Source organism: Cottoperca gobio, chromosome 8 (assembly GCF_900634415.1).
Source record: "Cottoperca gobio chromosome 8, fCotGob3.1, whole genome shotgun sequence".
Classification (NCBI taxonomy): Eukaryota; Metazoa; Chordata; class Actinopteri; order Perciformes; family Bovichtidae; genus Cottoperca; species Cottoperca gobio.
This window is the reverse complement of record NC_041362.1, coordinates 7969586-7997383: the sequence shown is the minus strand read 5'-3', so window position 1 is coordinate 7997383 and position 27798 is coordinate 7969586. Positions and strand designations below refer to the sequence as shown.

At 43.2% G+C, this 27798-nt stretch overlaps 1 protein-coding gene across 1 annotated transcript in view; it reads left to right on the top strand.

The window, feature by feature from the left end:
* Positions 1 to 27798, top strand: part of sdk2a (sidekick cell adhesion molecule 2a) — a 76302-nt gene that overhangs the window by 40182 nt on the left and 8322 nt on the right. Inside the window, exons 2-38 of the mRNA XM_029436994.1 lie at positions 158 to 320; positions 2306 to 2412; positions 2675 to 2822; positions 5083 to 5216; positions 9036 to 9147; positions 9589 to 9779; positions 10045 to 10128; positions 10259 to 10453; positions 10902 to 11018; positions 11301 to 11468; positions 11894 to 11996; positions 12819 to 12995; positions 13325 to 13461; positions 14147 to 14294; positions 15441 to 15581; positions 15928 to 16109; positions 18333 to 18448; positions 18681 to 18876; positions 18980 to 19078; positions 19202 to 19393; positions 19508 to 19629; positions 19824 to 19933; positions 20212 to 20362; positions 21689 to 21926; positions 22020 to 22135; positions 22291 to 22480; positions 22666 to 22764; positions 22944 to 23138; positions 23313 to 23514; positions 23605 to 23708; positions 23981 to 24051; positions 24157 to 24292; positions 24534 to 24590; positions 25018 to 25119; positions 25250 to 25365; positions 25469 to 25655; positions 27138 to 27275. Coding sequence (XP_029292854.1) covers positions 158 to 320; positions 2306 to 2412; positions 2675 to 2822; positions 5083 to 5216; positions 9036 to 9147; positions 9589 to 9779; positions 10045 to 10128; positions 10259 to 10453; positions 10902 to 11018; positions 11301 to 11468; positions 11894 to 11996; positions 12819 to 12995; positions 13325 to 13461; positions 14147 to 14294; positions 15441 to 15581; positions 15928 to 16109; positions 18333 to 18448; positions 18681 to 18876; positions 18980 to 19078; positions 19202 to 19393; positions 19508 to 19629; positions 19824 to 19933; positions 20212 to 20362; positions 21689 to 21926; positions 22020 to 22135; positions 22291 to 22480; positions 22666 to 22764; positions 22944 to 23138; positions 23313 to 23514; positions 23605 to 23708; positions 23981 to 24051; positions 24157 to 24292; positions 24534 to 24590; positions 25018 to 25119; positions 25250 to 25365; positions 25469 to 25655; positions 27138 to 27275 — 5244 coding nt within the window. The remainder of the gene's footprint in view (positions 1 to 157; positions 321 to 2305; positions 2413 to 2674; positions 2823 to 5082; positions 5217 to 9035; positions 9148 to 9588; positions 9780 to 10044; positions 10129 to 10258; positions 10454 to 10901; positions 11019 to 11300; positions 11469 to 11893; positions 11997 to 12818; positions 12996 to 13324; positions 13462 to 14146; positions 14295 to 15440; positions 15582 to 15927; positions 16110 to 18332; positions 18449 to 18680; positions 18877 to 18979; positions 19079 to 19201; positions 19394 to 19507; positions 19630 to 19823; positions 19934 to 20211; positions 20363 to 21688; positions 21927 to 22019; positions 22136 to 22290; positions 22481 to 22665; positions 22765 to 22943; positions 23139 to 23312; positions 23515 to 23604; positions 23709 to 23980; positions 24052 to 24156; positions 24293 to 24533; positions 24591 to 25017; positions 25120 to 25249; positions 25366 to 25468; positions 25656 to 27137; positions 27276 to 27798) is intronic.

Here is a 27798-nt window from a genome sequence, read left to right as displayed (position 1 = left end):
TGTGTCTTGTTTCTGCTCACAGGGGTTACTGAATCACAGAATCCTTTCTTACCAACTCGCCCGGCTTCACTTTCTTTTGTTTGCTGTCTTTTCCTGTTTCTTTGTATATCACTCTAACCTTTTCCCTTCCTTTCTTGTCTCCTCGTTCTTCTTCCAGTAGATGATGTCCCGCCTTATTTTAAGATGGAGCCTCCTCAGACCCAGGTTCACCTGGAGGGGAACCGTCTCGTCCTAACCTGCATGGCAGAGGGCAGCTGGCCCCTGGAATTTAAATGGATCTACAATGGTAGTGAGCTCACACGTTTCTCCTTGGAATACAGGTGAGAAACACAACCTTGCTTGCCCGAGCTGATTCTATTATCATTTATTTTTATTCATCAACTATAATTAGCTTACTACATGGGGCATTTTAGCGGCATTTAATTGTAACTAATAGCTTGATTGCTCATTTTTATTCATATTCCAGACTAATTTCTATGGATTTATTCAGGACTGATTTGACTGCATGTCTCCCCTGAGACATAACATATTGTTCAGGGGATTGTCAGATTTATTACCTCACACTGTATTCAACACACAGAGATGGTGTGAGCAGATAACTCTTCTTTTCTCTCTTGCTGCTTCTAGAAACTATCATTGCTGCAACAAAATATAACAATGCATATTCTTCATCAGATTGTGCAGTGTGGGTGGGCTATTTTGCTCTGTCAGCAGTAAGATGCTGTTTCACTGACCGTGGAATTCTTCCGGGCACTTTTTTATTACACTTATACTTCAGCCTCTAAACACATGGCTGAAGAAATCTACTAACAGTGTCGCAAGAGAAAGCTTCAGCCTGTGCTAACAAGGTCTCTCTGTGTGGACTATGCGGGAACGCATCAGTGTGCCTATTTGTCCATGTCCTGTATGCTTGTGTGCCAGTGTGCTCGCCTGCATGTGTGTTCGCAAGCCACAGTTGCAGTGCACAATGAAAGTCAGTTACTATCTAATGCTAGCCTTGTTTTCTTCACTCTCTACTCACAGTCTTTCTAGTCCCCTAGACATGGACAGACTCTCTCAGGTGGCATTGTCTGATTGCTATCACTGGCTACTACCAATCCCCACACACAGACTTTTCCATCCCTGTATGTCCCTCTCCCTCTCCCCTCTTCTCCCCCTCGTCTTCTTTTTCTTTCGCTGACTTTCCTCAGTATTTGGCTGTGCTCTCACGTGGCTTAGTCTCTGGGTCTGCTTTGCAGGCTAGCCCTCTGCTTGTTATTCTTCACCAGCCTTGATCAAAGAGGAGAACTGGAATCCATTTAATCAGACCACCCCCCCCCCCACCCTATCCACCCTCACCCTGAATTGCAGTGCAGGGGGAACATGGCAGGGGCGGATTCAACACTCCTAACTGACTGTAGCAAACCAATTAAAGGGGACTCAGCTCTGGGGTTATCTACCTAGCATTTCACACACATCATTTAACATGAATGCATATCGGGGGAGAGACAGTGTCACGGCTGCCCAGGACTAACAGGTGAAAGGTGCTCGTATGATTTGATTCAACTGACTGAAGATACAGGATAACTACAATGGTACTCGAGGAGCCGGCAGACTGCTGCATTCACTTGCTCCTCTGATGGTCCCATTTGTTACGACTTTTGGTTTGTTCACGAGCAAAGAAGATGTGTTGCATTTAATTGCTCAGAGTGTTTAAACAACATGTTAATAGCTGTTTCCGTAAAAAAAAAAAAAGTTCTGATTATTCGAACACCACATGAATGCAGCACAAATATCCCCATATCGCAAGGTTAACAAAAGTAAATATAATGTGTGTATCTGCCCCTGTGATTGCGATCTGCTCCAAAATGTTATGTGTTCTTCCGTGGCCCATGATACACCCTTCCACCAAGTTTCATGAAAATCCGGCCAGTAGTTATCCCGTAATCCTACTGAAAGACAAAAGAACTAACAGACAAACAAAGAAAACATAACCTCCTTGGCCGAGGCAACAATGGGGTTTTGTGAGAAACTTTCTTTGCTGTTTGCTCCCCAGCTGGCCTTAAGATAAATGTTTTACTCCTGTCCATCTCTACATCAGCACTGAATTTCACTTCTGCTGCTCTGTTATATTCCTACATTTAGAACATCTATGTCTCATAGCTAAATGAAATTCCATTTAAGCTGTGTTTCAGGAGCCCAATGAAACCTCTCGATTAATTTAGCATCTTGAGTGTGGGGAATAAAAGCGCCAAGATGACAAATGTCGCTGTCTGTCATGCTGATGATGACTAATGGATCTTTGTGTTGTGTATGTGCCCATTAGGTATCTGATCCCCTCGCTGGACCGGTTGCACGCTGGCCACTACCGCTGCATTGTGAGGAATCGAGTGGGTGCTATAATGCAGTGCAGTACTGAAGTGCAGGTTGCCTGTAAGTGTGGGTTTCTTTCCATACATCTGAGTAAGGGGAGGACACAGTGTTTGTTAAAGGTTTGTCAGGCACAGTATGTGGATGAGTCATTTTGAGTAAAGGAGCTTAGCTCTTGAAAAAAGGTACATATTGTGGTAATAATGACAATTCTTGTTTTATCTTGCTGGCATGCATTTCCAACATTTTCATTTCTAGTATTAATTTCCCTCTTTTGCTCACTTTTTGTCTCATCTTCTTACACTCTCCTCTTTATGCCCTCTAGATATGGGTGCTTTTGTGGAGGATGAAAGATCTCAAACTGTATCCCAGGGTGAGGGTGCTCTTATCCACGCACCTCGGATACACAGCTTCCCCAGGCCACAGATCACCTGGTTCAGAGATGGGCGTAAGATTCCCTCCAGCAGCCGCATGTAAGTCTACCTCGATGTGTTTGGTTTGAACAGAGAGGGCGTGCATGTGACTGTTGTCGGCGAACGTGAGATGCTTGTTGAAGCAGAATATCTTTCACTTCAGAGAACTCCAAGAAGTTCAATACTGCTCACAGATTTTCTCCAATCCCACGAACACCATGAGTGAATTTGAGCAGAGTAGTTGATGAACTAATGTCGGCGCAGGCCCTGTGTTCATCATTGAATCACCTCTCTATGATAAAGCGGGTTATTATATCGCCCCTATTGACTTTGCAGGGGGAATGATTGAAGGGAAGAGATAGAGCTGGCAGCAGGGGAACCAATTAGACAAAATTGGACAAAAGGCCTCAATTGATGATATGTTTGACTGACAGCGCTCACCCCTGGGTGGATTTGTGTGTGTGCGTGTGCGTGTGTGTGCGTGTGTGTGTGTGTGTGTGTGTGTGTGTGTGTGTGTGTGCGTGTGTGCGTGTGTGCGTGTGTGCATGTGTGAGGCTGAATGTGCACAGTGAGAGTTCTTTGGGTGACTGTATATCTGTATGGGTTTTTACTCCAAACCTGACTGTGTGTGTGTGTGTGTGTGTGTGTGTGTGTGTGTGTGTGTGTGTGTGGTAGCTTTTTTCTGTTCACTGGATTTGTGCCTGTTGTAATAAGCATTCCCCCTGAAGAAACACTGCGAAGGTAATCACCTGAGATTAATTTAGCTATCCAGACAAATAGAGGTAGGCAGTCCACAACTCCTCAGAAAACACCTCCTCATGTATTATTCAGCTGCCTAGCTCTACCATGTCGTAGCTGACATGAAGACTTTCAATCCGAGTTGCATGCACTCGCTTGAAGAACAGATTGATGTGTGTACCCTCTGCCTGCAGGGCTCCAAAAAATGCAACACAAGCATTGAGGGAAATTGTAAGAATAATCTCAACCCCTTCTATGAATGTTTCGACCAGTTACTATGCGGCTGACTCTTATCAGAAGTGAAGCGGTGAAGCTTTGCTCTTTGACAATGAGAGCCACTGACAGGACACTCTGCATTTACCACTTGTTCGCTTGCTTTTGTGTCAGGCCACATTGATATTCACAAGCGTGTGTGTGTGTGTGTGTATGTTGGTGTTTGTGTGTTGACTTTGTGAGAGCCACAGCTCCTAATTGTCCAGGAGTGTGTCTGTTTATCCCGCACCGATCCGCTAGAGCCTAATCTGGCCACGTGCTTAGCGTCAGCTCTCATTTAGTGGGCCCCCTCTCAAACGTTTGAGCCCATCAGCCTAACCAACATGCAGCCACTCTCCAGGCACATGAAGGATTTTAAAAGGATAGCTTGGTATTTTCCAAGCTAATTGCTAGAGTGTGCTTTTTGCAATTATCACAAATCCAAAAATCAGTCTTAAGTCCAAAAGACACTCGTCCGATCAGTCAAGTTAACATAATGCTCAAACATTATATTGAGTTTACATCATTTAAAATATATATTAATTGCTATATTAGGTACTTTATGTGTTTACCATTTTAGCGTCTGTCTGTTGCAATTATTCATCTCTATACGCTGAGGCAAGTTGCACAACGATTGGCTTGGACTGAGGCTTACATCGTACAAATATACTTCAAATATGTAGACGTCTAAGTTCAAAGCTCATGCCGGACCAATTATTTTGTCTAGATATGTTAAGTATATCACAAGACCAGCCTCATTTGTCTTGATCCTCTGTGTTCATACAGCGATTGAAATTACAGTTACTTTGTAATAATACCTAAGTACTGCAGAAACAGTGAGTATAAAATAACGAGACCAATTTGGAACTGTTCATTTAAGACACTACACTACCTCGTAGATGGAAGTGCTCATAAAAAATGGTTTTGTGTGCTTCTTTTCAGACATAATTTATGAGTAAGTGTGTGTGTGTGTCAGTTTACCCTGGAGATTTATTGACTGTGAGAAACAACTACTCACTGGTTTAATGATATGAGAGTGTCTGTGTGCTTGTTAATGTGTGTATGTGTGAGCAGTTTGGCATGTGTTTGGGGACACACTTTTCAATGCACGCCAGTTGACTGGGGACGTCTGAATAGTTGGCAGCCAAATTGTTGACCCCGATTTAATTTAACTACATTCAATACTTTCCTAGAAGACATTTGTTTGTGTGTTTAATAGGGTTGAGGTTAAGCGAGTGTCATGGGTGACATGAATGTAAGTCCAAGCAACGTCCTTAAAAAGTATGTTGAACTAATGTTTGTGTGTGTGTATGAATATTTACCCATATAGTGCCATCACCCTGGACAACACCCTGGTCATCTTGTCCACTGTGGCCCCCGATGCGGGACGCTACTACGCCCAGGCGGTCAACGACAAGAATGGGGAGAACAAAACCAGTCAGCCCATCATACTGACAGTGGAGAGTAAGTACATATGCACGTCCACAAACATTTAAGCAACAGGCTTTCCCTCCCACTCAGCAAAGAAAAACACCTCAATAGCAGAGTGTTTGTGTCATCAGCAGATTGCTTTAAAAAGGTTGTTGCAGATGAAAGTTTGTTACTCCTCATATTATTTTCAGCTCAACACACACTTAACACAGCAACTACACAACAGGTGGCTCAGCCAAAGACAATAGAAACAGAGATAGCGCCCTCTACTGGCGTGCCCTTTCATCATATCTGTCTCTTACAGATGTAATCACACCCATTACCTACTATAGTTGTCCTCTTGTTCGACAGTCCTCCTCTGACCTCTGTCTCGATCAGTGAATTACGGTCATGAGGTGTGTGTTAGGTAGAACTCCGGCAGCACCTCCCTGACTGGCTCGATGTACGGACCCATAAAGTGGACCTTCAGTTTAATTGCGCCTCACAAAAAGCAGATTTATGAAAATGACACTGAGCACACAGAGAATGATTAAACATGCACACACACACACACACACACACACATATCAGAAGAGAAGGTCGGCCTCACTTATAAATGCTCACACAACTTCAAAAAAAGTTTGGCATTGCTCACGCACGCATGGTTACATCATTAGTGTTTAGCTGAACCTGATGCTTCCCTTTCCTCTCAGTTACTCTCACCTTCTTTCATCTGAACAAAGTCATTCAGATTCTACCACCTACTGTGTCTTACTTTCATCTAGACAAAATGAGTATTTCACTGCTTACTACAAGGCAGACAATTTAAGGAGCTACTAAATATATTTTATAACTGGCTCTGAAGACATTTGTGATAATATTTTATACACATAAAACAATCAAGATATCGCAGGATCCCTTGTGATTTTTATTATTTATCTAACGGGGTTGTGACTGTCGAATGAGGATTTTAACCCGCTCTAATGTGGATCTGCGCATTTTTAATATCAGCTTCATGCTCCCTTCAGCATCTGCTCATCATATTGTTAATACAGTGTTTGTAATTCAGTGCTCAATACGCATGACACGGCAATCTGTGGGGACCAGATATCACGGAATATCACTGAATCTGACCTTGCGGATCACACGACTGTATATTTTGCATCTGAAAGTCAATAAGGTTTTTACAGCCGCATTTGTTCATTTTAGCAGTTGTGTGGAGAAAAGACAGAAGAATATGCAGCAGAGGGAGCGTGTTGTTCCAAAGGGAGCATATCAATGAGACAGAGCTGAGTCCAATAGTAAAAAGCAAACTGACGTTGGCTAACACTCAGAAGTGGGCAGACATTTTGCTTTCTTCTTCAGAGTGTGAAATTTGCTACAGTCGACTTGTGTTTACAATTGTCTTTGGACACAGACATATGTTAACAATATGGGGACATTAGTAGCAAGAATTTGCTATGCAGGTCACCACGTTGTTTACTTTCCCCTTTTAATTAGAAGATTACACACTTGAGGTATTCTCAACGCTGAGAGTTTATGAACTGCAATACATTAATTAGTCTCTGCCAAGGAACCAATCATCTCTTCTGGAATATAAAATGAGTTATTTGACTAGTCTAATGGATTTTCCAGTTTTCATTGTGTCATTGGCAAACATAGACAAATACTCAGCCAAATATTATGGTATTTAACTTAATTTTAATACACTCGTTTAGTTTGTACATTTGCACAAATCTCTAACAGTTTGAAAGACCTTTAATAGATATTAAAGTGTAATATCAGGGTTCTATTTGAAGAGGACCATTTCCCACAAGAGTTTCAACATGACTGCATCAACAATTACAATTAATAAATCATGCATAGATTATTATTATTATTGTTATTATTTACAGTATGTGCTGTTTGTACCACCTTATTCTTCATCTCTTGCTCTTTTTTGGTAGAAGATGAGAGATTAGAGATGATATAATTCTTCCTCTTCCCTCTCCATCAATCACTTCTTCTTCTCCTCCTCCTCCTCCTCCTCCTCCTCCTCCTCCTCTCCCTATGTCTATTTCTTCTCCACTGCAATACTATGTGCCGGGAGCTCAGAGACCATAAGACCCACACCAATCAAACTATCCACATAATCTCACCCGTTAATTAAGAAACAAAAACTACATAGATCAGCCAAATGCCTGTAATCCTACATTTTAGCCAATAACTTCTGACCCAAGTGATTTCTTTTTCCTCATAAATCCTTTGGACTTGGTAAATCATTGCGTCCTGTTTCATTTCTTCTTCTTCTTCTTCTTCTTCTTCTTCAATTTTTGACTCTTCTGATGACTTGACGACGAGCTGTTCTTGGCGGATTGATCGGTCTTCATCATGCAAATTAATGATAATGTCAATAATGCCCTCAAGATGATGCGTTCACCACCATGATGAAATAGTAGGATTCTAAAACCCTTCAGTAGACTGCAGTATCGCAAAATTGATCTATTTACTCATCAATCAATGGGTTAATCATCCACCTCCAAATATTTTCGTTTGAATAAGACACAGTCTAACCGTCCACACTTCTCGCTTCAAAAGTCAATTTGAGTTTTGTTGTCTGACAAACATGACCAAGGAATTCTCTTTTCAATCTGTATTTAGGCAAGGCAAGTTTATTATTTTTATATATAAAACATTTCAGCGACAATGCCATTCAAAGCCCTTTCCATAAAACCTAAAAAGGATTCTGTATGCTTCGAGGTTGAATCAGATGTCTTCATTTTGAAATTTGAAATGCGTTCTTTAAAATGTGCCAGCAAAATGTCAACAGCGGCTAAATTGATTTCTTTTTTTTCTTTCTTGCTGCTTGAGCTTGAACCTGTACAATCACACTTAATAGTATCTGCATCAGCTAAAACCACTACTTTTTAAATAGACCTACAGTTAGCATATTAGCAGCTTATTGTCTACATTTGTACCCAAGATGTTCGTTTTAAAACATCACAGTTTGTGGCGTATTACATAAACAATATTTGTTGCTATGGGAGCCGAACAAACAATCTAATTTGACATGGTAAATTATATGTTCAAACTGTACAGCTGAAGGCGAAGCAACCAAAAGAGGAGCCGAATCAAACGGCAATAACCCATCAGGAGGGCTGACAGCGTTTGTACAGGAATTGTTGTCATTACACTGCTGAGATTCCATGGAAGTGAAAGGTTGTGATTTACAATGAGCTTGCGCAAAATAACAATAATGATAATAAAAAACTTGATTAGGGCCCCTATTAACCTCAGGTAGGAGGACACGAAAACAAACGCGCGTGCGCACAGTACACACGCCGTTAATAAGCTGTAAACGCACAATCACTCAAACACATACAAGCACACAGGCCCATACCCATACTCTGGGGAGGTGGGGGAAAATGAGATCAGATTCAGAGAGAGATCACTGATTGAGGGCAGTGAATCGATGGTTGGCTGGAGGCTCCGTGAAACCTGTGAGTGATGGTGCTGCATTTAATCGCCTTTTGTGTTTGTCTCAATTATGCTACATAATGGCTTCTAACACCTGGGCTAACACCGTGCTCGGGAAATGCTGTGTGCACTAGAAAGAGGATCTAAAGTAAAGACAGTGATGTTAATAGTTGGACGATAGCATGATGGCTACCTTCTAGCGACTTTCAGTCTCTACGTAAGGATCTAGTCATGCTCAGTTGGCTATAACAGGCAGATGCACAGGTTTAATCTGAGGTCTGCTTATAGATTTGCTCACTTTTTTCTATCTACGTGTGTGTGTGTGTGTGTGTGTGTGTGTGTGTGTGTGTGTGTGTGTGTGTGTGTGTGTGTGTGTGTGTGTGTGTGTGTGTGTGCGTGTTTCTGTGTGTGTGATAGATGTGGGAGGGCCCGCAGACCCCATCGCCCCCTCTATCATCATCCCGCCGAAGAACACCAGCGTCACCATGGGAAGAAACGAGGCTATCGTGGAGTGTGTTGCTAACGCAAGGTACATTTTAGCACACACACACACACACACACATGGATACTGAGAAAAAGACAAAAACAAGCACACACAGACAGACAAATGCACACTTTATCAAAACACCTCCACCTTCTCTCCACTACACATCCGATATTTTCTCATTCAAATGAAACCTTATGTTTGAACATGATTGAAAAGTATTTTGTACATTTCTCATTTTGTAGCTCTCCTCCATTCTTCCCTTTGATTCAAGGCTTCTCTCTGTTCTCCCTATCTCGCACAATCTCAGTCCTGAATTCTGACTATTATCTCCAATTCAAAGACTTAATCAGAATGACAGATGTATCCTATTGCTCCCTCGGTGCTCCGTAACCTTGAAAAAGAATATAAATCTGTATTAAAAACCAAAACTACTGCTCCATATATCTTTCTCTTTTTTTTCCTTTTCATCTTTTTCTCCTCCAGACCCCTCGTCAAAATGAGTATTACATGGAGGAAAGACGGCGTAGTGGTCAATACAGGGATCCGAGATTTTGGCCGTAGATTGGTCATCAGTTTGCCTGCGGTCAGTGACAGCGGCTACTACGAGTGTGAGGCGTCACTCCGCAGTAGCAGCGTCCCCTCAGTCACTGCCGGGGCCTTCCTGCATGTTCTAGGTAAATAACCAACAGTTTACATTTGAACCTTGCGCAGAGAAGCCGAGCCTTAATTATCCAAATATTGCATCGGCGCGCTAACCCCCATGTTGAGAGAACATTTTCTTGCCATTTTAAATTTCAATAATTTAGTTGATGTATTTATCTAGAGTGTTTGCAAATGCTTGTTCACCAGAGAAAGGTCGAGATGAAAAGCACAGATGATTTGTGAGTCGTTCTTAACGGCTTTAATGCAGCAATGTTTTATGTTTTTTCTTCTTTGAAGAATATCCTCTCTTTGTAAAAGAGCCGCCAACTCACATCAGTGCAGAGATGGAGAAGGTGGTGGATATCCCCTGTCAGGCACGAGGTCAGCGGTGTTTGTTTTTCTGTGTGCTGTTGCATGTGTGAAAGTGCGAGAAAGTATGAAAAAACAGAATATAAAGACCAAAGAGGTCACAGTGACAAGGAAGAAAATTAATCCTCTCTTTCCTCTGCAGGCATGCCGCAGCCAGACATAGTGTGGTATAAAGATGCAGTGCCCATCAGCCCGGTAAAGATCCCGAGGTACAGGGTGTTGGTAGGAGGCAGTCTCCAGATCAACGGTCTCCTGCCAGATGACACGGGGATGTTTCAGTGCTTTTCCCGCAATCTCGCAGGAGAGATCCAGACAAACACCTACCTAGCTGTTACTAGTATGTCCCCTTATAGCTTCTTAATTCTGCTCATCTTCCCCTCTCTGTTCCTTCTCTTTTTATACTTAAATCCGCTCCTCTGTTCACTTCTCTAATCCTCTTTTCTCCATCTCTCTGTCTTGCCTCCTACACCCATCTATCTATATATCTCTTCACATTGACAGATTTGTCACCTTGGATGCTTGGGCAATTATTGGCTATTTTTGAATCATAGAACGTGCAGGAGAGGCAGAGAGATGGAGGCGCCTTGTCACATTCTCAGTGCTGTCCCTGAGAATGAGACCTGACAGCCGCCCCTTTCGTCAAGTCTATTAAGCTCTCAGCTAGCGCCTGCTTTATTAGGGAGAAAGCTGTTTATGTCTCTCATTATCACCTCTGTCTCACCTGATTTTGCTCATCTGTGTGCGTCTGTTTCTGTGCGTGTGTGGCTTGACCCCTCCCCTCCCAGGTATCGCTCCCAACATCACCGCTGGCCCCGCTGACAGCGCCGTGATTGACAGCATGTCAGTCATTCTGCATTGTGAAACCTCTGGAGCCCCAAGGCCAGCCATCACCTGGCAGAAAGGTGCGTGGGCTAACAGCATGAGGTTCTGAGATGGGGGGGGGGGGGGGGGGGGGGGTTCATTATACCGCATTTGGCCATGTCAAAGCAGATGAGAGCCATGAAAAAGGATTCAAAATATGCATTTTCTCAAGCTTTATTGCTTTACTTTTGCTGCACTGCTTTCCCTCCTGTTTGTTTTCCCTGACATTTCTCCAATACTCTAATCTCTCTTTCTCCCTGTTCCCCTATCTGTTTCCCTGTCTTCTATCCCATACCATCAATCACTTCCACCCTTCCCTGCAGGTGAACGTGTCTTGGCGAGTGGCTCGGTCCAGCTGCCCAGGTTCACCCTGCTGGAGTCAGGCAGCCTGCTAATCAGTCCCTCTCACCTGTCTGACGCCGGTACCTACACCTGCATGGCGAGTAACTCCAGGGGCATTGATGAAGCTTCATCCGACCTAGTGGTCTGGGGTAAGCAAGACAGAAACTGCTTACTCTCTGTCTCTGCACATCATTCGTATTGCTTGCGTCGTCTGCAAACCCTCATGTTGGAAATACTGCAAACTACGAATCCAAGCTAAATCTCTATAAATACATTTGATTCATTTCTGTATTTACTTGTAGATGCAGTAAGTACCTGGTAGCTGGAGGTCATTGTCAAGATATTCTGAGTGTATATACTCTAATGACTCGTGTGTTTACTCCTTTTCTGTAAATAAATTCACATTATCAGTCCTTGTAAAGGCTTGAAAAATACTCCATCCATTGGATATATGGTGTGATTCACCTGCTTTCAGAAAGACATTGAGTGAATGATAAGACCGAGTCCAGTAAGCTCTGTTCAATCCGCTGTTCAAACGCAGCCTCTGAATAACAACCTCTGTGTGTGTTCACAGCACGTACCCGCATCACAAAACCGCCTCAAGACCAGAGTGTCATCAAAGGGACCAAGGCTGTTATGACCTGTGGTGTGACCCATGACCCCAGTGTCACTGTGAGGTAATGATGACATCCACTTGCAATATCTGTTGGAATTTTCCTTTTTTGAATCACATACACACAATTGCAATAAATTTCAACACATACTTGTTTGCAGCTTTTTCTTGACGCAAGCCAAGTCTATAAAAACAAGCTTGAGTATCAATGTTGCACTTAATTAGTTTATGAAATCTGCGAGAGATCTTGTTGGGTTTATCCACCCTTATACGACCTCCTATGGGAAGATTTTGAAACTCTGAGAGTGTGATTGAGGAATTAGCCCATCGCTTCTCCTCACTCTTCAGACATTCTTGATCGTGACAGAGTGTGTGCACATGCATCTGTCTCAAAGGGAGTGAAATGATGTCTGTGGGGCCCAGTGATTAGAGTGCCTGTCACCTGTGGGCCCACGGCATTGATCAGATCGCGGAGTAAACAGATGAATATGTAAACAGAGTAATAACTTCAGACAGCTCCTTTAATTAAACGCAACACAGAGGAGATTAGCTGGAAAGCCCGAACACTCGCAATTAATCACAGGAGCTCCTGGTGTGTGCATGCGTGTGTGCATGCGTGTGTGAGTGTAAAGAAGGGCCAGGGTGGGGAAGGGTATATGACAAGGAAAGAATATGCATTGAGGAGATGTTCTGTACTGTATGTGTGACAGAGAGAGATGGCTTTATGATTAAAATCCCTTTCCTATCAGCCTCACAAGGCTTTTCATCGGTGTCAGCGCCTTCTGTGTTTCACTGTATTAACTGACGCATAGCTGACGGATTCACTGTCACCGCACAGTTTGAGCGTGTGTGTTCTACTACTATATACGTATGTACATACCTGCAGGTACGTGTGGGAAAAGAGCAGCTCGGTGGTTGACGTGAGCACGTCCCCCCGCCTGAGGCTGGATCCCGACGGGACCCTGCACATCTCCCAAACGTGGTCGGGTGACATCGGAACATACACCTGCAGGGTGACCTCAGTGGGTGGCAATGACTCCCGCAATGCCCACCTAAGAGTCAGGTCTGCATATTTGTCTTATGTCTCCCCTGTTTTATCTTGCTGTCTGTATTTTCTTTTTTCCTTCTTATTTACGCCCGACCGGGACATGATGGATGGATGTTTCCCCCACTGTTGTGGTTTATCGCTGCTCTCCTCTCTAATCCATCAAACCCTCTAATATTTACAATGCAAGGCTCTCGGTTTGGCTGTTTAATACTGTTATTTGCTGCCTCTCTTGTCTGATTCAATTTCTCTTTATCACTTTATCCCTCGCTCACACACACACACACACACACACACACACACACACACACACACACATACACACACACACACACACACATATACAGGCAACTGCCCCATGCCCCAGAAAACCCAATAGCAGTTCTGAGCACGACAGAGAAAAGGGCCATCAACCTCACATGGGCACAGGCTTTCGATGGCAACAGCCCTCTGATCCGCTACATCCTGGAGGTCTCAGAAAACAGTGAGTGGTTTGACGATTACTAACGCACCAGTGTGCCCATTAACAATGCATGTTGAAAAAAAAAAAGAAACTGATGCTTTTATTGTTTCTTGTTTGTCATTTTGAAGGCAATATTGTTACTTTATAGTCCCTGGAAGCATTCATTTGCTACCCCTCTTATTATATTACATTTCCATGGTGTCCCTAAAATTGGCAGTTGCATCCTCTTACCCTCTGCAGTCAGTATAACTCAATTGCCTCACCTGTATGATTCCTTGCGACTGATCAGAGGAACCAAATTATGTTGATGCCCAATGCTTTGGTCTTTCTCTCGTTTGATAAAATCAAAGTGGGAATGCTCTCACCAACAGAGAGTAAATCGTTCAGCTATTTCTCATCGAAGCTCAGGCTTATTGAGAATATGACAACTCATTAAGAGGAAAATGAATCCGAGGATGCAGATGGGGATCTGGTTTTTGGATAACTGAATTTCAATCAAAGTGTATACAAAATAAATGACTTGCTTTTTATCAGAAGCTGCAATGTTATTGCCAATAATGAAATAGTAGTGTGCAATAGTCAGGGATAACATTGCATTTATATTTGCAAGTGCTGAAGAGATTTTTCTCATCAATCTTCTCACGCAAGGTCATTTCACGCTCACTTGTTATTGCTTACAGTTCTATGTGTATCTTCTCCACCCCAGATGCCCCTTGGACGGTGCTGCTGGCCAATATTGAACCAGAATCCTCCGGGGTCACTGTTGGTGGTCTCATCCCAGCACGCTCATACCAGTTCCGCCTGTGTGCTGTCAACGACGTGGGCAGAGGCCAGTTCAGCAAAGAAACTGACCGGTGGGTTAGCTCTTCTGCATCTACTGAATATTAAAGATGTTGCTGATAGTCTGTGTAACCTAGAGTGTACACCGGCGAGAACAACATTGCTCTTCGAGGGCTTTCACAGTTCTGGAACAACCTGTTCTCTTCCCTCGTCTTGGCAGTTCAATAGAAACGATTATTTCCTGTAAGTCCACTTTTTGGTCTTCACTCCTGTGGGAGTGAGTGAGAGATGAGCGGGGTTTCGGAAAAAGGCCTTTTCAAGATAAAACTGTATGAATGAGCTGAAATTGCGCTTTGTGAAGACTTGATGGGTGCGCTGACCCAGCTTCATCTCTCTACCTCCTATTAACTGTCTTTGCCGTACTGCATAGTAAAATACAGAGTGGCTTGAAAGAGCCAGAGCTTCACACAAATGCCACTCTCAAGTGAATTCTCTTGTCTAGCAAGACGACATGGTCATCATCATACAGGCACACCCCACGCACATTCTTAGCTCATCATGATTCACCTACACACACCACTGTCTGACCTTGTACGCATCAAAACAACCCATTTGCTGATTTTATACCTGCAGTACTCCCTCAAAATCCAAACACTCATTCACAAAGCTGAGGTCCTGTGTGCATGTACCCAGACAAGAGCGCACCGCAGGAGGGTGAGTGAGCGTCAGTGAGAGTGCGGGGCTTTTCTGAGGCATCTCTCAGGCACACCTCTTTGATCCTAAACACTCTGCTTCCTCTCCTCTGGAGCAGTTCTCCGGTGCACTGGGAAGAAATCAAGATGTCATCTTAAATTGGCTTAAGGGAAAAGTCTGCCTGAATCTCTCCTTCTTGTTCTTTTATATCTCACTTGCACTGTCTCTCTATTGTGCTGCTCCATTTTCACCAAGGCCTCTTTGATCCTTGTCATGCCATAGCGAGATGTCCCTCTGCGGACAGTATTATAGAGAATATGTTTTGGACAAAGACACAGCCACACTTATCCCAACTTTCCTTTATGGTGTTCTAAAAAAAAATACAAAAAGTGGGCTTTGTTATGATTTGATGTCTATGATGAAATGGGATGGAAATATGCAGAAGCTCACCATAATTAATGCATCATTTCACTCTCTGTCTCTTCTTTCACCTCTCTCTTCCTTTTTCTTTTTTTTTGCTGCTGCAGACTTACTCTCCCGGAAGAGCCTCCCAGCGCCCCCCCTCAGACAGTCATCGCAAGTGGTCGCACCAATCAGTCCATCATGATCCAATGGCAGCCACCCCCGGAAAGCCATCAGAATGGGCCACTCCAGGGCTACATCATCAGGTAAGAAGACCATGACAGCCTGAATTATTTCTTCCCAGTGATCGCTGCCCGTCGGGGCCAATGCCATTCAGATGTGATAATAACTGTTATGTCAGCTCTTTTGCTTCCTCTCCATTTTGCTTCATTCTCACTCACTGCTGCAATAGTATAATTGGTGCCATTTAAATATTTTTCCTTCCATTCATTCATTGTCACCTCTCTTTTTGTAATGATTTCAAAACTTTTCTGCATGGCTTCTCCTCCATTACCACTGGCCTATTAGAATCTGCGTTCTAATATATTTATATGTATGTCTGTCTGTCTCTCCCTCCTCCCTCTGTCTATCGATTACTACCTCTGCTGCCAGGTACTGTCTGTCGGGGCTTCCAGTAGATTGTCAGATGAAAAACATCACCAATCAGGACCAGACCAGTCTGCTCCTGGAGGAGCTCATCATCTGGACCAACTATGAGATCGAGGTGGCAGCCTATAACGGAGCGGGCCGGGGCACCTACAGCCACAAAGTCACTGAATGGACACTGCAAGGGGGTGAGTGCAACACATGTACTATACTGTGTATATAAGGAAGCCTGCCAGTAATCCAAGCAGCCAAATCTGCAAGCATTAGGTTATGAATTAAAAGAAAAAACAATTCTGCAGCTAACTTGCTATAAGTACCAGAGGCTTTATTTAATTCTACAAATTCTATTCAGCAGCCTCATCATGTTAGTCCCTTGGCTAATGATAAGCCTGCGGCATACAACTCTCGACTGGTGGTTAATCCAATCATCTGTTTTTAACGATCAAATTAAGAACTGTACGGCCATATTTTCTCCACCGCAAACAATTTAAAATCATTTTCTAACCTTGAACAGGTGATTCACACACATTGTCAAGACGACTGCAAATGTTTTCCTTTCTCAGTAGCCTGCACTATAATACACAACAACAATACACTTCCTGTCTCAATCAGCAGTCAACACTTACAGACTGCAGCAGCGGGGATTTTAAAGGAATATAAAAAACATGGCCAAGTCACTTATGCTGTTTGCCTCTCAGCACTGCTTATTTGTTTTTATGTAGTTCATTTCTGCTACAGTACTGTAGAACAAATTGTGTGCAAACACGGCCTTTTTTTTTTTTTTCTTCATTCAAGCCAAACTTTAATTCGTGTTTAGATCACTTTCATCTTGTAGAATTTTATTGTATATTTTGGTACGGCGTCAGAAGAAAGAAAGTATTCATATTGACCACCTGGAGACATCAGCCGGCCTCTCTGAGCACCGCGCATAAATGATCAGGTGATGATGTGTGTATCAGACTTGTGACATACCTCTCGACGTGCCAAAGTAAGCTGCCTCGGTTGACTTCTTTTCTCATTCTACATGCTGAGTAGTATAATTAGAACACGCATCGTGAACTTTCCCCAGTGTCATACGGCTACATATTTCTGTCACGCCCAGTGATTCCAGCACCTTATGTTCCTCGCCTCCCATGTCTATTCAAAATCTTCAGAGGATGAAAGTCACATTTGTCCCTGTAAACTTGTACTAAGCCAAATCTAAGATTATTTTTGGCACAGAAACTGAAACTTTTTTTTTGTCTAGAACCATAACCATAGGAGCCCATTGTTAATGCATCAGCGTGTTGAAAGGTTAATCCATTTGTTACAAGGAGATTGAATAATGCTCTCTTTACCGGCTTTCCTAAAAAGTCAATTCATAGATTACACTGAGTTCAACTTTCTGCTGCTAAACTTAACCAAACACAAGAAAGAGCAAAGTGCTCTTGGTTTAGATATGCTGCGCTGGCTCACAGTTTTGGTTTTAAATTCCTTTAACTTGTATATAAAGCTTTGAAAGGCTTAACACAATCACATATCTCTGAATCCCTGTCATGTTAAATCCACTCCATGGACAGAGATCCTCTACACCACACGCACTAAATATTCTCAAGAGCACTCATAAGAAAATTGGTATTGGTATGTGCTGGGCAGGTGTGTTTGTTTGTGGATGTAAACACTTCTATTTAAAAAGGATTCAACTGCTTAAGAAATGATGGATTGTACCTGACATACATTCTTGTTAAAAACTTGGAAACTTCTGCATATTCTAAATGAATATCAATCAATTAATGAGCTTGTCAAAATGTGATTCTGATGCACCTGCATTAAACAGATGTACCTTTTTGTACACCCTGGAAGGTTTTTATTCTATTTCCATGTCTCTTCCCCTTGAGAAAAAAAGAAACATTTTCATCATCCAAGTCACTGTCAGTGAATAACGACAGTGAACAAGGCACTCATGTTGTTTAGTTCAGCTCTCATTAGTTGGGTGTTTCCGTCACTCACTCCATTAAAGGCTCGAGAGCAGATCATGATGTGCATTTAAATACATTCAAAGGGAATCGAGGATGGCATTGGGATATGAGCACCAATACTGGCCAATCAGCTTCATTACTGCTCAACTCCCTGAGTGTTACATCAGAATCGCATGTTCACTTCAAACAAACAGCTGCGGGGTTCACCTGGAAGCCGCCTGAGGCAACCGCTCTCACACCCGGTTTGATTGGCATGTTCTTACCTCCCCCAAAATACAAAAATTCTCCAGTCTGATTCTCACGCTCTAAATGAGGCTGGTCTGAAAGTGCCTCTTGTACATTTTCAGGTTTTTTTTCCTTCCCTATCTCATCACTATTCTCTCTTTTGCCTCTCCCTCTTCCTCTCCCCTCTCCCCTCTCTGTCTCTCTGTTTTTTTTCATCCTCTGGATCAGTGCCCACTGTGCCACCAGGAAATGTACAGGCCGAGGCTGTCAACTCCACCACGGTGCGTTTTACCTGGAGTGCCCCGAGCCCTCAGTTTATCAACGGAATCAACCAGGGATATAAGGTGAGCAGCCCCTTTCTGTCAACTAGTGCCCTCTAGTGGTCAGAGCTAGAGGAGCACCGTCGGCAAAATGACATTCCGTTGTCTGAAAGCCAAATCTTCCCACGAATGAAATACTTCAAATATGTTAACATTATTTATTTGACTTTTTACATAGTTATATATTTCAAATAAATATCAATGCTACCAGTTGTGTGCCACATTGACACCTTGTCCCTTATCATATCATTTCCAGCTGTTGGCGTGGGAACTTACTCGTGCAAACGAGGTCACCGTGACGACGGCGCGTCCCAACTTCCAGGACAGTGTTCATGTTGGTTACATCTCCGGCCTGAAAAGGTTCACGGAATACTACTCATCGGTATTGTGCTTCACTACCCCTGGAGACGGCCCGCGCAGCCCGCCGCAGCGGTTACGCACCCATGAGGACAGTAAGTTTTCCCATTCTGGATATTATATAGTATTTGCAGATAATTATATGTCAGGCTGCTGCTCTGTTCATTTACTGCCTTTTTTATTCTTTTGTTTTTACAGCCCCTGGTGCTGTGGGACACCTTAGCTTCACTGATATCTTGGATACCTCACTAAAAGTCAGCTGGAAGGAGCCACAAGAGAAAAACGGAGTTCTCACAGGTAACCATTAAAGATAACTATGTGATGTTAACATGTCGTCTCTGCTTCTCTCTATTTATGTCACCGACCTGTGTTTACTGTGAACACTATGTAACCATGCTTGGAATTTGCCTCTTCTGCCAGGCTATCGCATCTCCTGGGAGGAGTTCAACAGGACCAATACTCGAGTGACCCATTATTTGCCCAACCTAACTCAGGAGTACAAGGTGACAGGGCTCACTGCCCTCACCACTTACACCATCCAGGTAGCGGCCATGACCTCCAAGGGCCAGGGCCAGCTCTCCTCCTCCACTATTTCTTCTGGTGTGCCACCAGGTAAGTGTTTTAATGAATAGATCAAGTATTTGACTTGAAGTTGAGAATGTATACGTCAAGTATCCACTGAAAGGGATTTATCTGAATATGTGTTTCCTCCATTCTCTTCCACAGAGTTGCCCGGTCCTCCAACTAATCTAGCCATCTCAAACATCGGCCCTCGCTCTGTCACCCTACAGTTCAAACCCGGTTACGATGGCAAGACATCCATTTCCCGTTGGCACATTGAAGCCCAGGTAAGAGATGCTTCATATCTAATAATGAGAGTCTGATTCCATTCATTTCTTTTTTTTAAAGGTTGTTTTAAGTCATAATATCGGAACACGGTTGTTTTAAGTCATAATATCGGAACACAGGTTACTACGATACGAGTTAATTTGATTAATTTGATCTGCTGCTAATATCACCCCACTGACTTTGTGCATTTCAGATTGGCATAATAGGAGAGAATGAAGAGTGGCTGATGGTTCATCAGCTGGCTAATGAGCCTGATGCTAGATCACTGGAGGTCCTGGACCTGAACCCCTATACTTTCTACAGGTGAGCACGCACACACAGGTGCTGTATATGAAAAATCAATTCACTGTTATCCAGAATATGTTTTACTTCTACTTATTTTCTTTATTTCTCTACTCATAACTACATCCTCTTCTCTGCTACTAAAATGACCTAGTTTCCATTTAGGCATTTTTTAAAATTCCATCTAATCCAATTTAAAACACTCTAATCTAATCCCTTTCAATAACGCCATCATATCTTGATTAAACACTCCCCCGTTAGACGATTTATCCACCATCAGCTGGTTTCTTTTGCCCCAGGTTCCGAATGCGTCAGGTGAACATCGTGGGCACCAGTCCTCCCAGTCAGCCCTCCAGGAAGATCGAGACCCTGCAGGCCCCCCCAGACATCTCCCCCGCCAACGTCACCCTACGCACAGCCAGTGAGACCAGCCTGTGGCTTCGCTGGGTGGTAAGTTGTCACAACTCATTGCACATTGAGCCTGACTCAGTGTGTGTGAAGTTAGTGGAGCTGTATTAGATTATTTTTAAGATTTAGATACGCATTTCTGAATTGTTCCTGTTCAGACTAGGCTCAATTAGGTATTCTTTTGCATGCTCATAAGCTTTTGGAAAATTGCTCTCTCTTTTCTTTTTTGTCCTCTCTATTGGTGGGAAATCATGTTTTTGGACTGAATTGGCGAAATGCCCTTGAGATATTAATTGGATACAACATTGATAAGATAAGCTTTGTCAAATCCGATTTATGCCATTTCATTTTGCCCATTCGAAAACAACATTTTTTGGCTTCAATTCAACTGACTCACAAGCATTCCTCTCGTCAGAGAACATCTACTTAATATTTTTCACACTTATTGTGTCTTCACTGTATGTGTGCTGTTTTTTTGTTCATAAAATGTTTTGCTATATAACGTGTTCCTGTACTCATGATGAATACACTTAAAGGCACTAATACTGTTTTTTGGAAAGCTGCACACACTCTGTCCTTGACTATTACTACTTCCTGCGTCAGCATTTGGCCAATGTATTCTTCGCTACATCTGTCCATTATCATCACTGTGCCAGTGCCTGAGCAGTGCCAGGCAGTGAGAGACAGAGGAGAAACACTCCTGCAGCTCCCGGAGGATTATAAAGAGTGCATGTCACCTGGATTTAGCAGCAGATAGGTGTCAGCTGTGTGATATGATTTTTCAAATGAATGACAAACCTCAATAATTGCAACCCTTTTCCGAAGCTGTGTGGTAAACTTCATCGTGGAAGTCTTAATCATGGCCACGTTAATTTCAAGAAGACTGGCTCTTTTATAGAAATAAGCCTAGTACATATTTATGTCCGTACGTTCACTTATCTTGTTCAATTATGTGTCAGTGCAAAATATATTGCGAACACCCTGAAAACACATTTGATTTCAATTTTAATGAATCACTCAATCCTGTACCTATACCTTTCAAGAGCTATAGTGCCTGCTCCATATTAGGATTATATTATTATTGATTTAACAGATATAGTGAATGTGCTTTTATTTTAAGACAACGGAGCATTGCTACATTTACTAAAGATCACTAAGTGCAGTAAGTGCTGAGAGGGTTTAGCTTCTCCTCCCGTAGAGCTTCTCATCATTCCTGACAACGCCTCTTAGCTGTTGTAAAATCAGTGTGAAGTAGGGCCTCTCATGGCTTATTGCCTTATTATGCACTTAGTTATGATGTCATTTATATTGATCTTGCTGGAACTGAGGGAATAACAACCAAAAAAAAAAAAAAAAAAATCCTCTTAGCCTCTTCCAGAGTGGGAGTACAATGGGAATCCAGATCTCGTTGGCTACCGGGTCCAGTACTCCAAAGCCGGGACTAAAGGGGGAGTTCTCTCCCATGTCATCATGGACCGGCTGGAGAGGGAGTTCACTATCGAGGATCTGGAGGAGTGGATGGAGTATGAGGTCAGAGTTCAGGCCGTCAATGGCATCGGCTCTGGGCCCTGGAGCCAGCCGGTCCACGGCAGGACCAGGGAGTCTGGTGAGGACGGAAATACATGCATACACATGCCAAACACATACATGCAGGTGTGCTTGAAGTGTGCTGAGCTCCGTGCTTTACCTCTTACTGTAGTACCCTCCAGCGGCCCTACCAACGTGTCAGCCTTCGCTACGACCTCCAGCAGCATCCTGGTGCGGTGGGGGGAAGTCCCAGAGACTGACCGCAATGGACTCATCCTGGGGTACAAGGTCAGCAATCCACAGCAGAAAATGTGCTGTATTTCAGAATAATATGTACTCCGTGTGCATTGCTAAATTACTTTGAAAGTTTGAAGAAAAGTACAATTTATTTCCTCATCACCTGGAAAGTCCTCTAACTGTATAACATGTCCTGCGTATTTCAGGTTGTGTACAAGGAGAAGGACTCAGACACAGCTCCCAAATTCTGGGAGGTGGAGGGCAACACCACTCACAGTGTCCAGCTGGGCGGTCTGGGCAAGTACGTCCTGTATGAGATCCAGGTGCTAGCCTTCACACGTATAGGAGACGGAAGGAGCAGCTCGCCGTCCATTTTAGAGAGGACTCTGGATGATGGTAAACATATCCATCTTACCAGCCCATTTGATCTTGTTGTTGTCTCTGCTGAAAAATGTGTTTGCTTTATATTGCTTAGTATCTTAAGACTGATATATTTCCTTTAATCCATTTTTTTAATAAGTGGATTTATGTTATTTAATCAATTGCCTAATTTGTCATTTTGGTAATTTTTCTTGTGACAGTACCGGGCCCTCCAGTCGGCATTCTGTTCCCAGAAGTGAGAACCTCTTCAGTTAGGCTCATCTGGCAACCTCCTGCACAGCCCAATGGCATTATCCTGGGTGAGTTTAAAACATGCAGACTTTCACATATATGACCTTATATATTATTATGAGACAAACTCTTTTTGCTTTTGTGCTGGTCCAAAAACATCAATTCCCCTCAAATACACTATTGTTTCATTTTACAGTGCAGCCAAATTGTTCTTTTTGCTCAATTTAATATGAGTTTGTCCTTTTAGCCTATCAGATCACATACAGAAGAAACTCTTCAAGTAGCAACGCCGCCACTGTTGACGTGCTGAGCCCCAGCGCGCGACAGTACACAGCGGCTGGACTCAAACCAGAGATGGTTTATGTATACCGACTCACCGCTCAGACACGAAAGGGTTGGGGTGAGGCCGCCGAGGCTTTGGTGGTCACAACAGAGAAGAGAGGTTAGTGTACAATACTTCAGCTATTTCAATTATTCCCCTCTGAATATTAAAGGGAAAGTTTCGGAGCGTTTGAAGTGGGGTGATTTGAGAGAAACTAGCTGTAGGTAATACACTTACTGGCAGTACCTCATACCCTTTTAAGTTTGAAAGTGTGAATGTGTGTGTGCCCTTTAGCCCGACCTCAACCCACGAGCCGTCCCATAGTGCCTCAAGACGAAGTTCAGGCTCGCACAGTGCTGTTGTCATGGGAACCAGGCAGCGACGGTCTGTCCCCAGTTCGCTACTACACGGTCCAGTACAGAGAGCTACCGGACAGCAACTGGACCGTCCACTCTGCATCGGTCAGCCACGAGACACACTCCTACATAGTGGACAGGTAAGTCCGTCAGCAGTTTTTTTCATATTTCGGTCAGAAAATATAAGTAAGGCAGAACATGCTGTACACTCTTTTTGTCTTTCCGTTAAGGTTAAAGCCTTTCACTTCATACCAGTTCCGTGTGAAAGCCACCAATGACATTGGAGACAGTGAATACAGCCAGGAGAGCGAGGCCATCACTACACTGCAGGATGGTAAGATCTTGCGACTGGACCAAACATTGCACCATGAAGCACACAGTCATCATCTGTTGACTTTCTGTATCGCTGTACAAGAACACTTATATGAGTATGAACATGCCAGTGTGTGTGTGTGTGTGTGTGTGTGTGTGTGTGTGTGTGTGTGTTTACTCTCAAGCTGTTCTCCAGCATGCTGTTTGAATAATAAATCACTCTGTTCAGCCGTGTTGGTTTGCTAACACCAAAATTCTCTTCTTTTTTTTTCCTCCCACTCTTTTTGTCTCCAGCCCCCGACAAAGCCCCAACGATTCTGTCCGTTACACCTCACACCACCACGTCGGTACTGGTCCGTTGGCAGGTACGCTTGTTGAATTAGTTGGCACTGTGTTTTTTTACGAATGGAAGAATTAATGAATTGTTTTCGTTAAGTATCGGGCATTAAGCAGACCTCTTCTCTTTGTAGCCTCCCGCTGAGGATCACTTAAATGGAGTCCTGTTGGGGTTCAGGGTCAGGTTCCGGGAGTTACACTATGACCGCATACGCAGCTTCACTGTCCGCACGGTTAACAATCCCTCTGCCAAATGGGCTGATCTCACTGGTGAGTTTATTTCTGCTCAGCTTACCCTTCAATTCCTTCCGCTTACATGCAGAAAGTGATGCTACCTGGAGTCTTAAATGTACTTACTTTTACATCCAAGTATTGCTTTGATGCTATCTATAAGGCCTGCGGTGTGTTTTGCTAAGTAGACGGATAAGTCGGCTAATAGTGCCACTCTTCCCCAATCTTGTGATCTACCCTTGTTTTTCTCAACCATGCCCATCCTCTATCCAAACTCCAGCTCCTTACAGCGTCAGGAACTTGAGTGAATCCTCGCTCACCCAATATGAACTGGATAGTAAGTCTTATATTTTTCTTTATTCCTCTCTTCCATCAATCTCCATCTGTTTCCATCTGTCATCTCTTACATGAAAATACGGCATTTGTATAATAATTTACAGCTACTCACTTTGCGCCATCCTCCCACTCAGCCGTATCCGCTAAGGGGCCACCGCTGATCCTCTCCAAGCTGCCCCATCATTATTTCAGTGTGTTTTCTTTCTTTTAATTTGCTGACAAATGTTCCCCGTGTCCCCACGACAACCCCATCTTTTTTATCACTTTGCCTAACAATTCTGCCCCTCCGTTTTTATTTTTGTTCAAATTGTGTTGTTGTCTTGCCACGGGCATCACTATGACTGTGCGTCTCTCTGGAGTAACTTCTTTTTTTGCTCTTTTATCTTAACTGTTCCATTATAATGCTGCTATGGGTTCTCTCCTTGCAGATTTGAGTAAACACAAACGCTACGAGATCCGTCTGAGTGTGTATAACGCTGTGGGGGAGGGTCCCAGCAGTGCGCCACAGGAAGTGTTTGTTGGAGAGGCTGGTATGTTTCTTCTCTCACTCTGCAGCGTGTGTTCTACTTACCTTTTAATCTTTCTTTTATTAATGTTATACCAGTCATATGGAACATTTAAAAAAAAAAGTAATATGTTTTACACTCTGCTCCATTATAGTCCCAACGTCCCCTCCCCAAAATGTGGTGATCCAGTCCTCAACTGCTACACAGCTGGATGTCACATGGGACCCTCCTCCTCTGGATGCTCAGAATGGGGACATACAGGGTTACAAGGTATCGATAATCTTTGTTTTCTGTGTTACTGCAAATCAGCCGAACTTACATCATGCTCTGTATTTTCATCGAAAGATACTGAATTCTTTTTTCCTCTTCATAGATCTATTTCTGGGAGTTTCAGCTCCAGAATGAGACGGAGCGCTTGCGTACTTTGTTCCTGCCGGAGCTCGGGGTGAAGCTTAAAAACCTGACAGGCTACACCACCTACATGATCAGTGTGGCAGCCTTCAATGCTGCAGGGGATGGGCCCCGCTCACTGCCCACCAGAGGGCGCACCCAGCAAGCAGGTGAGTTGTGTTGAATCCAGATGTGGTTGAGGAGATTACAGTAATTGTTCAAAATACCAGTGGCATTTATCTCCAAGCTGAGAGCTCCTGCCATCACCATGTAGCATTCTTTACAGCCGCCTGTCTTCCCTCTATCTGCCTCCCTCTATCTGCACAATGATACTCCTTCTCACTATTTAATCGTATTGTTTATGGTGCTCAAGTAATTATGCGGAGTAGTATCTCAAGGTTGGTCTTTTCTTCAGTCACACAATGTGCCGACAAAAGAAAAGTACTTTCATTTTGAGTCACCCAAAACTGCCAACTGGAACTAGGTTGCTGCAGCTTTAAGACAAATAATGTAAGACCCAAAGAAATAGAAGAGGTTAGTTTGGTCCTGTGAGATATAGCATAAGAGATCAGACTCTTCTTGGCCCCTTTATCCAGGACAAGCCACGAGGGTGGAAGCCTAATGACAGCGGAGGAGCAATGAATACAGAGTGCGGGGGACACATGTAGATTAGTTTTTTGCCCACAACTGCACAAAGATGTCTGTGTTTACCAGCTAGCGAGAGTCCCTCCTCTGCGGTTTCAGCAAAAAAATGGTTTATAGTATAAATTTCTCTTGCCTTTTCAGCCCCCTTGAAGGCTGTGACATTGGCGAGGGGTACAAAGTGCTGAGAACTTTAAAAATACAGGCAGGAATTTTGGCTCTCTGCACCACAGAGTACTGGGAAGTGAGCCAACACAAGCTTTTGTGAATTTTATGCAGAATTGTGGCGAAATCCTGACACTTAGCTGGATCTGCGTTGGGTCAGCAGGCAAAATTGTCACAGCTCTCTTTGACTTCCAGTTTGTTTTTTAGAGACTCATTTGCTTAAATAGTCAGAGGATTGCTTTGCTCTTTCTGCATTGATCTGAGCTGTACACCACGTACCTGTTTTTACACGCACAACACATGCTATTATTCATGCTCTGATAAAGAACAATGAACAATGAAACCGCTCTCATTTTTAATCTCCCAGCATTTCTATTTCATGTCATCTAGCATAACAGGATTCTTTTTTCTGAATATATCAGATTGCCTGCTGCAGATTTTGAGTGCTGCCTTTGGAAATCCCTCTGTCGTACTGGCCCAAATCTACTTTTGTTGCCAATGTAATTGACATTTGATACCCAAATGTCTTGAAAGCTTTTAGCAAATGGGGAAGTAAAAGCTGTTGAAAATGTATTATATTAGTCTATAATGCAATATATACTAGAATGAATGCCATAAAGATTGCCAAATTTAAGTAAAGTGTTGTAAATAAATAATGAGGGTTTTTTTTTTTGTCACAGTTTGCACATAAATCACATAATTTTAACACTGAGAATTTACAAATTAATGAATAAATGCACCAAAATGGCCGATTCAGCAGTTTTAGAGCTGAGTTTGCAGTGTATGTAGTGTTCTGCCTCCGTACTGTGGATTGATCCAACTGTCATTCCTTTATTCCCCAAAAGCACCGAGTGCTCCCAGCTTCATCCACTTCAGTGAGTTGACCACCACTTCGGTCAACGTGTCCTGGGGAGAGCCCAAGCAGGCCAACGGCATCATTGAGGGCTACCGCCTGGTTTATGAGCCCTGCACTCCAGTCGATGGTGAGAAACTCTAATAACTCTGCCATGTCTTGACATTCCTCCACTGGCTCTCTCAGACTTAGATTTACAACCTCTTGCCTAGTTACCATATTATTTTTAACTCACGCTGCTTAAGCTCACGCTCTAATCTGTTACAGGTGAGTGTAGGCCCTGCCGTAATATATGGCATGGATGATAGAATAAGTTGGAATGCTCTGGTGAGACTTTGCACAGCTTCCTCTCTCACTGAAAGAAACATGGCTAATAGCTAGCTAAGTGTGGTTGCTTGGACCAAATTGTCAAGTAATTGGGAGCAGAGGTGGAATGCTGAGCTGAGGCCGCTGTGGTCCCTCGGCTATCCACTAATGGACCCAGAGCAAAGCCGAACATAGAAGTTAAGACAGGGAATATCAATTGGTCTATTATAAAAAGGTCCTAGTGTCTCTTCCTACCTGGATATCTAGAAGGCTGCTGGATAATAAACCTTTTTATGTTATATATGTAAAGATATGCATGTCTCTGTTAGTCTACGAGTTTGTGTGTG